Raw genomic sequence first — 12961 nt, 5'->3', positions numbered from 1 at the left:
TTTGGGAGCAATCCTATGAAGGCAGGAAAAGTGGATAAAGGGGGTTTTGACCGGGAGTGGGATGTTGAAGACTGTAATTGAGGGGAGAATGTTAGGCAGACAAGGAATGGGAAGGAACAGGATAGGGATGTTGTACCGGATGAAGGGAGGATGAAAGTACTCAGAGATGAAGAGGGACCTGATATAGAGTAGGATACTGGATTTTGTGTTTTGGTAGGAGTCACAAAATATTTATTTGGTAGATGTGTCCATCCAAAAACCTACCTTAACTGGTATATTACCTAATAATAATAATTATAGTAATAATAAAGATATTACACAAATAACATATTCAGGTATGATGTGGTGGAACCATTCCATAATAACAGAGATAAAAACTCTTGCAATTTTGAGTTATTAAGTGGAACATAGCAGGAGTTTTCATCTCTGATAATACACAGAAATTAGTTTCTACGAAATTAACATTCATTTAAATTTCAATGCTAATCAAAAACTGTTATCTACTTTTACTGGTGATATTTTACATATGTGTTGCATTTATTTTGTGAAAGCAGATTTTGTATTCCCATATCAGCTCTGAAAACAGTAGTTATGCTGATTTTCTAGGCTTAGAGCAGCAGATGGGAGTAGATAGTTTGCAGATTTGTGTTGATGAATAGGCAATCATTTTCATTTACTTTTACTGAACACTCCCAGAAGATATCGCTTCTTTTATAAACATAATGAAATAAATTAATTTATAAATTTTCTAGGCCAATTTGCCTAGTATTTAAACGAACACACAAAATGGCATCATGATTTCACTGGCCAAATACGAGACTGTAGGAATTTTCTTAACCCAAATATTTTGTAATCCGATATTTTCCCTGCCTTAATTCCTAATATAGAAGTTTTATCACATTAATGTTGCAAACTTAGGACATCATATCCTTAAGTTCTGTAAGCTATGAGTTAGTTTTCATGGGACATTCAAAACCATACACAGCTCGTAGTCAACCATACATATCCATACACAGTTAGTAGTCAATGGTTACTCTACAGTTATGGTCAAAATATTCAATAAAATAATGGAGTTCTTCCACTGACTTCAACAACAATGACAGTTACCTTTTTACTTTCCAGAACATTTACTAAATCCACACACTTCCTCAGGTTCATTCCCCGCAGTTAAACTGCTGCTCTGATCACGCACAATGTCAACACTCCTGTCTGGCAGAGGACGTTTGAGCACAATGATCTTCCCCTTTCCCAATGCCATGCGTTGCTTATCACCAGACAGACTTGAGCTTTGTTCATCATTTATCACTTTGACATTATTCTGCGTACCCTCTGTAGAAGATGAATTCATCTTTGAGCCCAAGGAACCATAGCCCCTAAATGTTCCGGGTATCTTACACCGCATCTGAGACGTTTGCCGTACAGACATTCTCAAAATGGACATCTCCACTGCATGTTTCTCCTCCTTTCGCCTCTCCTCTGCACGAAAAGCTTCCTGTTTCATCGACCTCTCTAGATTATTCATCAACTTTATGTGAGCAAACTCCATCTGTTTCAACTTCCGCTGGTGTTTCAGCTCCTCCTTCAAGATTTCCTTCTTCAGATCCATCTGTTGTTTCAGCCCCTCCATACGAACTTTATGGTCACCCATCAGCTTCTCAGGAATCTTCAGTTCAATCTCTGCCCTCTTCTTCAAGTCAGCTTGCTTTGAATTAAAATCCCTTCCCTGCTGATAACTATTTTGCCTATTTGTCGACTCCTCTTGATATCCTATCTCCATACTGGCAAATGTATCACCTTCATCTGGTGAGGGAAAATGAAACGCAATCATTACAACCACAAATGATGAAACGGTTTTTAAATTTAGTTTCACTGAAATCCATTATGCCTCCTTTTAGAATAGCATATTCACTATGCACGGCATCACGTTGTATGTACAGTTAACATGAGACAGATGAAGTCTTCCTGACTTTTTGAGAAGAATCAGAAAAGCATTTGCCCATCATAAAGAGCCATCTTTAATTGTAGGATCCAGCACCTGGCATTATGACTGTAATGGATTCAAACAGAAGACATTCAGTTATAGAGCCACTTATTCACTGCGCACCACTGATTGCAAAGAACCATGCTAGTGTCTACACTTTCACACCCAGTCCCTTCGCACACCTGCCAAACCAAATGCCCCAATACCATCAGCAGTCAATTAAGCCTCTCTTTTTTAGAGCTTGGAAAGGCCAACTTACAACAAAGAAAGTTGACCCATACCAAGCCCAAGAGCTCCACTCATATTTGGTTGAGAAAGAGGAGAACTATACAAGTGAAGGGTGAACAAAGCCTAACCAACCATTCCCCATTGACTGTTACTGGCATTGAGGCCTCTGTCATAAAAGGATAATGTGCCTGAAATGAGTCTTTGTGAACATTACTAGCCAAATCGCCCTTTACAAGTGTCACTGAACTATTGTAATCGCAATCATATTTACCAACAGTTTAACAAATCCAAGAACTTTGGAAATTTAAGTAGGCACAGCTCTGGAATTTGAATCAATTATCATTTAAATGCATTAAATCTTGCGATGATATTCTAAACAAATTAGGCCTAAGATCCTCATAATTTGACACTCTCATTTCCTCTTTACTCGACTTAATTTCTGGTAAACAATCAATGAACATGGGCAGTAGTGTGCATTCTAGGTCAACAAGCAAGTGATACTCAGAAATAAAACCAGAGCACTATACTAACTTCATAAAATTCAACTAGAAGCTTTCTTGAATAAAAATGAATAGCTTCTTTCAATTATATACCATTTAATAAAGAGCATGCAATGCACTATTTTGACTTCATTCCAGAGGGTGGCAATTGTCCAGTTCTGTAAGATTATCAATTTGTTTCAGACAGATAATCACCAAGGTTAATTTATGTCATGATTGAAATGTCCCATTCTTGGGACATATAAAATAAGAAAAATACTTCTAGTATATAAATAGAGATAATTATAAAAATCGACAAGAGACAATTTTTTCACATGAAAATCCACTGCAAACCCTCTATTTGGAGATTTTGAATACACAACAGTACATAAAATAAGGACACCAAATAGGGTATGATTATTAAGGGTAGTTTTGCAACTTTTCATCTACTGAATAACTGACATGAAAATTATCCATGCTATTCAGTAAATTAAATCCCCTGCACTAGAATTAAACAAGGAAAATCGATGGTATCATTCTGAGAGGCTTTAGAAATTTTGAATGATGAATCATAATATCTTACAATGCATGGATAAACAAAAATCTACCTTTTGTCACATTAAAATTTCTGCAGCATGATTCAACCATGATATTCCAGAACAAATGAAGACATACTACCTGCAGAGTAGACATACATTTCTACAGGACATTAAACTCATCAGTAATCATCACCAAAATATCAATGATTTTTGCCATCTCCTAGATGATAACATCTTGTGGAGTAGTCTAAATTATTTTGGAACTGTGGGTTAACTTGATTTTACACAAAAGTTAGTCAGCAATGAAGAAGAGGGGGTGAAATAGACTTTCAAGAATAATAATTTCCATCAATTCCAAAAAAAAGCAGTAAGAAAATTTATTCACACCTGCCATGATGATTGGGCGACTGATATCATCTACCAATTCAATCTCAGGCTCATCACTGGTCACTGCATTTTCCCATTGTTCTTCCCCAGAATAGGATTCATTATTCTTTTCCAGTTTCATAGAACAAGTTGTCATTATCCTTGGTCCAATTTTTGAGTCATTTTCATCACCCCCATTAGTACCACCATTAAGAGTCTCCCAAGTGCTTTTGAGCTCTTCCGGCGTGAACTAGAATATTTTTTAAAATTATATATCACCAAGTACAAAAAAACTGTAGACCAAATGACTATTGCTGCCAATGCAGAAGTGTAAAAAACATGGATTATTAATGGAGACAGGTCTTTTAAGCTCCTGTTTTCCAAAGCAGAGCACAGATAATTATCATTCTCTAGCTGAAGTATGATAAGGACCATTGAAAAATGAGACTTTTTATTAGGAGTTTTTGACTTAAACAAATAACCATAAATGCAGACAGGAGTACATAAAACACAACTCTGATCATATTTTACATGAGCCATCCTTCTAAGGCACATACAATTGACCCAGACGTTTTGTCCTACAGGTTCATAGTACATACATTTTATCTTTTCATTCTTTATTTAACTATATTCATTTTTTTTAGTTTTGGTGCAGTGATGCCTAGCCATTATCATATGATCTGTATGTAATTCTTTCTAGTTTACAAGTATTTACTGATTTCAAAATAGTTATGATGGATAATTACTTGGATTCTTCCCCAGTAAAAAGTCATTATACTTTACTTGAGCCCTTCTGCCGAGAGAGTCCTAAGTTTCAGAACAGTTACTTGTTAACCGCTAAGATTAGGAAAACTTTTTGAAAATTCCCTCTTCCCATGAGCATATCCCCTTGATAACTATATTACTTACTCATTGACACGGAATAATCATAATCACAATTTTTAAGATCATCAACATTCTTTAAGTAACACCTTACAGTATTATCTGAAATATCTGTATATGCAGTTTACTATTCCATGGCTGATAGCCTTAGACGACATGGGCAGAAGAGAAAAGATTAGGAGTGATGGAGGGGCCTGCAGCAGAAAAATTAAAATAAAATGCATTGACAAGAGCAACAAATGAAAAACTGCTCCAAACAGTGGATTCAGAGAGTAGCATAGGAGATACAAGAAGTAGAGGGAAATTAATCAGACATCCTGAGGCATGTTGGGTTATGGATGACCTTAATTGTAGAATACACCAAGAAATAATTATGATAACAAAGTGAAGAAGAGCAATGATGCAAGGAACTATAAAGGAATGAAAATACTGGCAGATAACAGAAAAGATTTGAGAGCTGCAACAAACCAATCTTCAGATTTGACTTTAGAAGCACTAACTTTGTGAAATTCCATCTCAATGTGAAAAGAAATAACATTACTGCATAAAAATGTCACAATTTATTTATAAACAAGACATTTTTCAATGCATCAACAACATCTACTGGACTGATGATGTCACACTAGATGACATTAATAAGTCACAAAATGTTGAGTGCATAAATAAATTTTGAAATTTTACATAATCATTTTATTTCTTTCCGCATCAATCCTCAGATTCCTAAGCCATGATGATGACAACCTTATTCTTACCCTGAATGTGAAAGGTCAAAGAGGTAAAAATCATCTATTTATTATGCACCGACCCATTAACTTCATGGCCCAACCATCCTGATGTGTAGATTTTACACACAGTATTTAGTATTGGGCACTTGGTAATAGGTAGGCTCACCAATCAAACCAACTTTCAGATGAAATATAATAATCTGGTAATTCACCAGAAAAAACTTAAGGTACAATACAAGGAGCATTACCAACAGGATTTTTACAGACAAATTAAAACTTACAATCACCCAAAGAATTGGCCAAAGCATAAATGGAGCACTTTATGCACATTAATGGGAACATTTGAAGCATTCTCCACATGCCTGTTATAATGGATGATAATGACAATGATAAGAATCAGAGGAAACTATGAGCCACAGACCATATCTAAGGGTGACTCCTGGTCTTATGGGTGGCTTACTATCATTATCTTAAATTTATGTTATGAGATGCCATTAAAGTGATAACCATCATTAAACCAAGGAGTTTCTTTCACCAAATCACTCCACATCTAGAAATGCTGGAGAAGCGGACCTCGCATGAGAAGTTTTCACTTCAATAATTAATAAATAAAAAATATGACCCAGTCATGACAATAACTTAAAATATCAAAAATACAACCATTCAGACTCAATTGTATAAGGAAGATTCAAACCGAGCAAATAATTCATCAGGCAGGGAAGCCCACAAGTTGGAAAAAGAAGACTTTAAGGAAGTAACATTAAAAGAGAGAAGGCATAGGTGAGGGTAGGTGGAGCAGAAGAAGGAAGACATCTGGTAGAAGGGTGCAGACCACCTGTGGCTTCAAGAATGCAAGTTTGAGATAAATAATGTGTACTAATCAGTTACCTGAGAAACTTCTTCTCAATTTGAATTTAATATATAGATAGATATTCTAAATTGTATAAAATATAGCTTTAGATGCCATAACTATAAAATCAAATCATATTAGTGAAATATGACATGCATAAATCCCTAGAAATGTATTTAATTTCATTCTTTTGGTAAAAAAGGTTTGGATTGCTACTGGCGCCCGATGCACAGTAATCATACCTCAGGTCCTCCTGAGATTTCGTTAAAAGTTGATGAAAGACTTTTCCACATGAGTTTCCTTCGGTCCGCCAAATCTTCATCATCAGGACCACACTCCAACGCAGCAGTATATTCTTCGACCAATTGAAATAATAGTTCTCTCTCCCCTCCTGAAATTTTTCAATATTAGTGAGTGGGAAATAAACTTTTCATACAAAATCCCCCAAGGTCATCCTCCTGACAGCTTAAACTCTTCCAGTCACAGAGTCAAGGTGAAACCAGGTGGTCAGTTTCTCTTAGTATTCACTAATCCAATTCAGTCAGTTTTCTTGAGCAATAAATCATCTTTGATTACATGCATAATTTATGTGTTTTCAGACATTCACCTGGCCTTCCTTGACTCGGAACATTAGGTATAAACACACTAATGTACTATATATCTAAATTTACATGTTGAAACAATTAGGTAATAGATTAAATAGTTAAGTTCAATCAAAGAGTAGTTTTTCATGTAATGGCTTCGCCAAATTTGTGAGTTCAAGTCAATGTTTAAAATTGCTGTTTTTATAGAGAGGAAATCATACAGTTGTAAATTTGAGTGACAAGAGGAAATATTTCCTTTGTTGCAAGAAGTAAATGCAAAATCTTCTGACAGTTGATAACAAAGCTTATTATAATGACTCATATGAATATACTAAAAACAATACTATTACACACAAAATATTACTTTAACAGTTTATTCAGATTCGTACTTATTATTTAGTCTCATGCATTCAATCCAATCAGTGATGTGGGCTGGGAGGGGGCCCTAAGGTATCTAACAGGGACTTTTCCCCTTTAGTTCATGTTTCTGTCCTACCCAAGGATCAATTCTCATCCGATGACTCATTCAATTGTTGCATGAAAACTAAACTGGATGAAATTTAAAGGCTATAATGTAACTGTCTCAGAAAAAGCTTTTCTGAAATTTATTCAAGAATTACTGTTGGTAGTAATAACCTTTCAATTAAATAAAAGGAAAAGCTCTTGATGAAGAAATAGGTGACAGTACAACTTTGCTCACTCAAATTTGAGAGCAAAGAGTGCAAAATCATCCAGGCAATGTTACATTATTAATGCATTATGTGCAGACGCTTCCTTGCATGACAATATGAAATCTGTTTTGAACTTCATTAACATGGCCCCCCTACCCTGATGTGTGAATTTCACCCGCTGTATAGGGCTTAATACTGGGTGAACTCTACCATCACCTACCAAACCGACCTTTGGGTTGATTACTGCGTTCCTGGTATTTTTTACGGTAACACCCCAATAAAATTTAAAGATTTCCCTAATGATGATATATGATTATTCCATTGTAAATAATCTTAACAATTCCGTTAATTTGTTTGATTTTTTTCTATCCAGTGTTATCAGTGTAACCAAAACAATCAAAATAGATTGTTATTGTGATAAAGATATCAGTGTCAATAACATTGTATAAATTGACTAGTTTCAGGCATAACGTGGTGGAATTCAAACATTATAAAGAAAAGATAGAAACAATTTTTCACTTGATAAGTTATTATGACCGGGTTTTGATGCATTACATCGTCTTAAGGTCAAAGGACCGGAAAATGATGTAATATAATCATTCAAAACCTGGTCATAATATTAAACTTTATGGGAACTCTATGGCATAAATAGTTTTTATGGGAGGCGACCGACAGTTAAGATCATTGGTGCCATTAAGGATCTCTACCTCTAGTAGGGATCGGGATACCTGAAAAATATTTAGTAGATAGAACCTGCATCTTAGCCACTGTATCATCTCGATCCCCGATATTAAACTTATTTAGTGGAAAATTATTACTATATTTTTTTTATTTTTTCATTGATAACATTGTAATTTCACTCAACCAGGTTCTATCTACACTAATAAATGTAGCCTCAATAGTAAACAACCTGTTTTTAAAAAATCATGCCATTAATCTATTTTCAATCCTTTTGCCACCTAGTTCAATACCTCATTGAATTTTAGAATTATTTTAAAAATTTTGAAAGGAAGCTTTGCCACATCAATTTATAAGACTTAAGACTAATTAAATGCCTTTAAATATCAATTTATATACATTGTCTTACATCACTAAAATCTTTGAAGGCATTATTTATTATGTATTACCTCCGATGTTATTATTACCTATTATAATGTCATGTCATGAGACAAGTTATTTATTATGCTATGGCGACAACTTAATCAAACCTATGACTAACAGTCACTAAACTGATGTAGTATACATATTTTGACCTTAATAAATCATTTGATAAGGTTAACCACTCTGAGCTTGCATCCAAGTTAAAAGGCTATGGTATAGCTGGTTGCCTTCTTGAATGGATACGGAGTTCCCTTAATAATGGAGCTGCAAGTTCAAATTAAATGAGTTAACTCTAATCAAGTTAAATGTAATAAAGGATTTTCCTCAGTGACTCCATTTCGGTCCTATTTTTCCTAATTTATATTAATGACATAACTCCATTAGTAATGCTAATTCCTTTAGCTGATGATTAAAAAACCTGCAAGAATACTCACTACCATTGATACTATCCACTTCCTTTAAAAATACTTCCACACTAATCAACAAGTGGAGAATGATACAAAATCAACCCATTTAACCTTTACAAGCATAAAAATGCAATTTCATAGACATGCATATTTCACAAGTTGATATGATTTGTGACCTAGGGGTTATTCTGGACTCCTCATTAACATGCATCCCCCATTTCAATGATACTTTTGCAAAGTGTATAAAAATATTGGGCTTTATCATAATAAATACAAAAGTCTCACACCATAAATGCTTTGAAAATTCTCTATAGTAAGAAGCAATCGGAAGTTTGCATCAACTGTCTTGTGCCCTAAATATATAACACACATTATAAGATTGGATAGAGTGCAGCACAAATTTCTGCGCCTAATTGCCAGGAAGTTACATGCTCTCACAGAAAAAATCAATTATAATCATAACATGGATTTCCTTGACTTAACCTCCTTGAAATTAGGAGTGAGATTGATACTAACACCTTCATAATAAAAATTAGATCAGAATTTGTGGCCAAAGCTACTTTTAACTAGATTTATATTATCCTCATATCTATTTATCATTTACATTCAGCACTAGGCAAAAGCAACACTCAATATAAAACACTTTTACATTGAAAATATTTATCAAATTATGTTCATATAGCAGGGTTATGATAGTCCAGGGGTAGAACGTTGGACCACAGACCGGAGGGCATGGGTGTGATTCCCCAGCAAGCCTCTCTGGGTACCCCCAGCTCCCCCCAAGCTGTGTGATTTTTCTGGTACCAGATCCCCCTCGGAAACCATAGGGACACTGTGTTTACAGTTTAGCAGGTAAAATTGGTTCAATATTTGTTTTACTTGATAAAATCAACTAATGCTTGAACTCGATAATGTATTCAGTTCAGTTACACTTTGTCCTCTGTTGAAAGAACCAATCTGTAAATGAACAAGTGTTGACAGCATTTATTTCATTAAATAAAAATAATTACAGTTCCGTGGCAAGAATGAATAAGGAAGGCAATTCTCAAAAAACTCCTGAAATTCCGAATAAGGGGAAGCATCTTTTAATGCCCACAGATTTCACCAGCAACCAACCAATGAGGGAGTAGCAACAAGAGATTACAAGAAGCAAAATGTGTCATCGAAGAAAGATGCATTTTAATAGTTGGCTCATGAGTCAAGTTAAAATACCACACTCCATGCAGTCATTCGCTTGGCAACAGGAATTCTCTCTAGTCACTGAGGGATGAAAATGTTTCCTATAGAAACGTCTTGGGCACATACATTTTTAAGCACACTTTTTCATAATTTTTATTTTTTCAATGCAACATATTTTTGTCAAAATTTAATTTTTTGTAACTGCGTTGTGTTCATGGTACTTATAAAATGAACTCTTTTATTTTCTCCTCGTTCCGCTCTATAATTGGACTGGAGTGCTTTCAGACACAACTTTGTCGGGATTCATCATAATTTTGAGACGGTTGTCGTCGACAGCACATCACATCGCGTTCGAATATTGCTTCACTGCTACTATAGAATCACGCCTAGCAGAATGTATCTGATCTAAGATAGAAAATTATACCACGCCGTTTCCAAAAACGTAGCCTTGATTCTTTGGAAACTTTATACGTCTTTACCTAAGGTCATTTTCGTTCAAATCACTTTCCCTCCATATTTTTCATTACGGTGTCTAGAAAGATGTGGAACTTAATATGACTTTTTAATATTATTTCCCGATTGATGCATTAATTGTACTAATTCATTAAATAGTTAATAATGATTTAATTAGTCTAAAAGTGCGAAATGACCACGCACGTTAAACTTATATAGCTTCTATCGGGCAACCTAGTGTTGCTCCACGACTCGCTACCATGGAAAGACGATACTTCTTTACTTCCCATGCATTCATTGGTTAAATCAGTCAGACTGACAATATATGACACTATAATTTCGCCACATCCTTAAACCACTTCGATAAATATTTCCATAAAAACAGAACTCTTTATTAAAAACGAATTAATTCATTAACGTATTCACCTAGCAGTTCGCGTTTAAAACGTTTTAAAATTCCCTCTTGCGGGTCACTTCTTCTTTTCTTTCCTCTTGTAAGAACATTCAAGCTTCTCCTGTCCATCTCCTCCAATGCCTCTGGATGAATGCACTGAATGAATATTAATCCATCGATTACTTTATGTATTGAATAAATATTTTTTTTAATCCAGTGATTAAAATTAGTAGTTTACCTTCATGTGCTTTCTAAGATTTGAAGAAGACGATCTGTTAGTTCCAATGGTCTTCAAGGCGGGAGCGCATAATTTACATCTCACACGAAAACACGAATTAGTTCCAATGCTTTCTAAGTCCTCTAGGCTAATGTAATAGTAGTCTCTATAGCTTATCCACGGAAGGGCATTAGGCTCTTCATCCATTGCGGATTTTAAACGGATACCTACTTTTTCCCTCCAAAGGAAACTTAACGCGTATGTTTGTCCCTACCCCGACAACAGGTGGTCTTAGTTTCAAATTTCCATGGACAATTGAAATTACTCGAAGAAGATATCTGAAGAAAATAAGTGTTGATAAGTAACGCCAAAATATCGTTACTTAAGTTCCTACGGTTACTCTACGCCGAACGCTTAGCATTTGGTTTGACGCAAGGATACCATCGATACTGGGCCGCAGCGATACCACATTACTTTCGATACTTGAAATGTTACCGGCCAAATTCAAATTTCATTTTGAGCACTAAGTTTTGAAATTCCTTTTGACGTAGTGCGTTTGAGATATGTAACGGTTTTTATACAAACAAATCATGAAAGATTCTCTTAGAAACATATGCGAAATAATTAATTTAAGGGAGTTCCAAATTAAGGCTATTGCAGTAATGTTTAATTCCCACCCTTTTCTTTGAACGCCAAGCAATTTATTCCATTCGTTTGAAATATGCCATACTTGATTGGCTCAGATTACTACCGCGTCTACGAACAATACCCAGATCGTAAAATTGGTAGCATTTTCATCAAACGATTTTACCATTAGATAACAGAGCAGGTTGGCCTTGTCTACCAAAGGTATTAAGAGGCTGTCCTGCCCAGGAGACCTGCAGTTAGTCCTATGGATAGGGATTTCTTAGAACCCAATCTTTATAATATAAATTAAAAGTAATGCTTTTTGAATTAAACGGAAAAAAGATAAATACCATCGGTACCATATGTTTGCGAAAAGCAGCATTACATTTCGACTCTTTGGGTTAAATGAAAATACTATCCTTGGGTTCTTTTGTTTTATCATTACGGTTATGTTATTTCCCGTTTCCTCTAATCAACATCTACATCGAACACGGCAATCAAAGAGTTGCACCCAAGCTTACCGCGCATTTGGGCAAAATAATTATTTTTCATAATAAATAGAAGAATAATAAATCTCGAAATAAATTATCAAACGGTATCACTTCATTATGCTACACACTTGCTCAATTTCGTCTCAGACTGGTTAGATACACAAACTAAATGTATTGTATTCATGATGTCAATTAATGAGAACGGTAAATTTAATGACATGAAGAAATGGATTACACTGGGTAAGGTTTGTGGCACACAGTCATTCAAACTATGTGGCAACGGATGTAGTATTTACAAACACTTCTATAAACCGGCAGTAGATGTCACTGCGGTTCATTTTCGTAATATCTGAATCGGTACGCTCGTATGTTAATAATATGATTCTATAAAGAAGTACAGGCTAATCTTCTTTGCTATATTTTTCTAGGATTCAATAAAGGCGAATTATGTTGGGGGGTTTTTATGATTTCTAGCACCTAGTGACAGAATCCCTGCTTCATCGAGAACGAACATCAAGGACAAAGACTATGAAATATATATATGGAAAGATCAGGTCATGTCATGGATCAGATATTCAATGAGGTTTTAAATAGATCTCTTTTTTAATATGCAATTCATAAGTTGACTGTCACGTCACAACATTTACGCTATCTTTAGAAATAGCTCAGAATAGCAAATCTTTACTCTATGCTGCAGGCGAATATGCCTTTGTTACTAATTCTAATGTAAATATGCCCTTGGGAGAGAAATCCGCCGGTCACAACAGTCTGCGCCGTTGTCCTTGGA

At 35.1% G+C, this 12961-nt stretch overlaps 1 protein-coding gene across 1 annotated transcript; it reads right to left on the bottom strand.

Moving 5' to 3' along the window:
* Positions 1–780: 780 nt before the first annotated feature.
* On the bottom strand, positions 781–11366 carry LOC139697278 (uncharacterized). Its single transcript, XM_071595936.1, has 5 exons — positions 11078–11366; positions 10872–10995; positions 6293–6441; positions 3615–3843; positions 781–1800 (listed from the first exon to the last, which is right to left on the bottom strand). The coding sequence occupies exons 1-5, from the start codon at positions 11261–11263 to the stop codon at positions 1112–1114; spliced, it is 1377 nt and encodes a 458-aa protein (XP_071452037.1). The 5' UTR covers positions 11264–11366; the 3' UTR covers positions 781–1111.
* Between the last annotated feature and the right edge of the window lie 1595 nt (positions 11367–12961).

This window comes from Hetaerina americana, unplaced genomic scaffold (genome assembly GCF_022747635.1).
Source record: "Hetaerina americana unplaced genomic scaffold, ioHetAmer1.1.p SCAF_71, whole genome shotgun sequence".
NCBI lineage: Eukaryota > Metazoa > Arthropoda > Insecta > Odonata > Calopterygidae > Hetaerina > Hetaerina americana.
The sequence above is the reverse complement of the archived record's forward strand: the minus strand, read 5'-3'. Positions and strand labels throughout refer to the sequence as shown.

Bases quoted from the DNA above. Each gene is read 5' to 3' on its own strand.
- LOC139697278 (XM_071595936.1), bottom strand. From the start codon at position 11,263: ATGGATGAAGAGCCTAATGCCCTTCCGTGGATAAGCTATAGAGACTAC. The intron at 10,996-11,077 runs GTAAACTACTAA...ATATTCATTCAG, and splicing joins ATCTTAGAAAGCACATGAAG to TGCATTCATCCAGAGGCATT. The intron at 6,442-10,871 runs GTGAATACGTTA...GAAAAATTTCAG, and splicing joins TTTTAAACGCGAACTGCTAG to GAGGGGAGAGAGAACTATTA.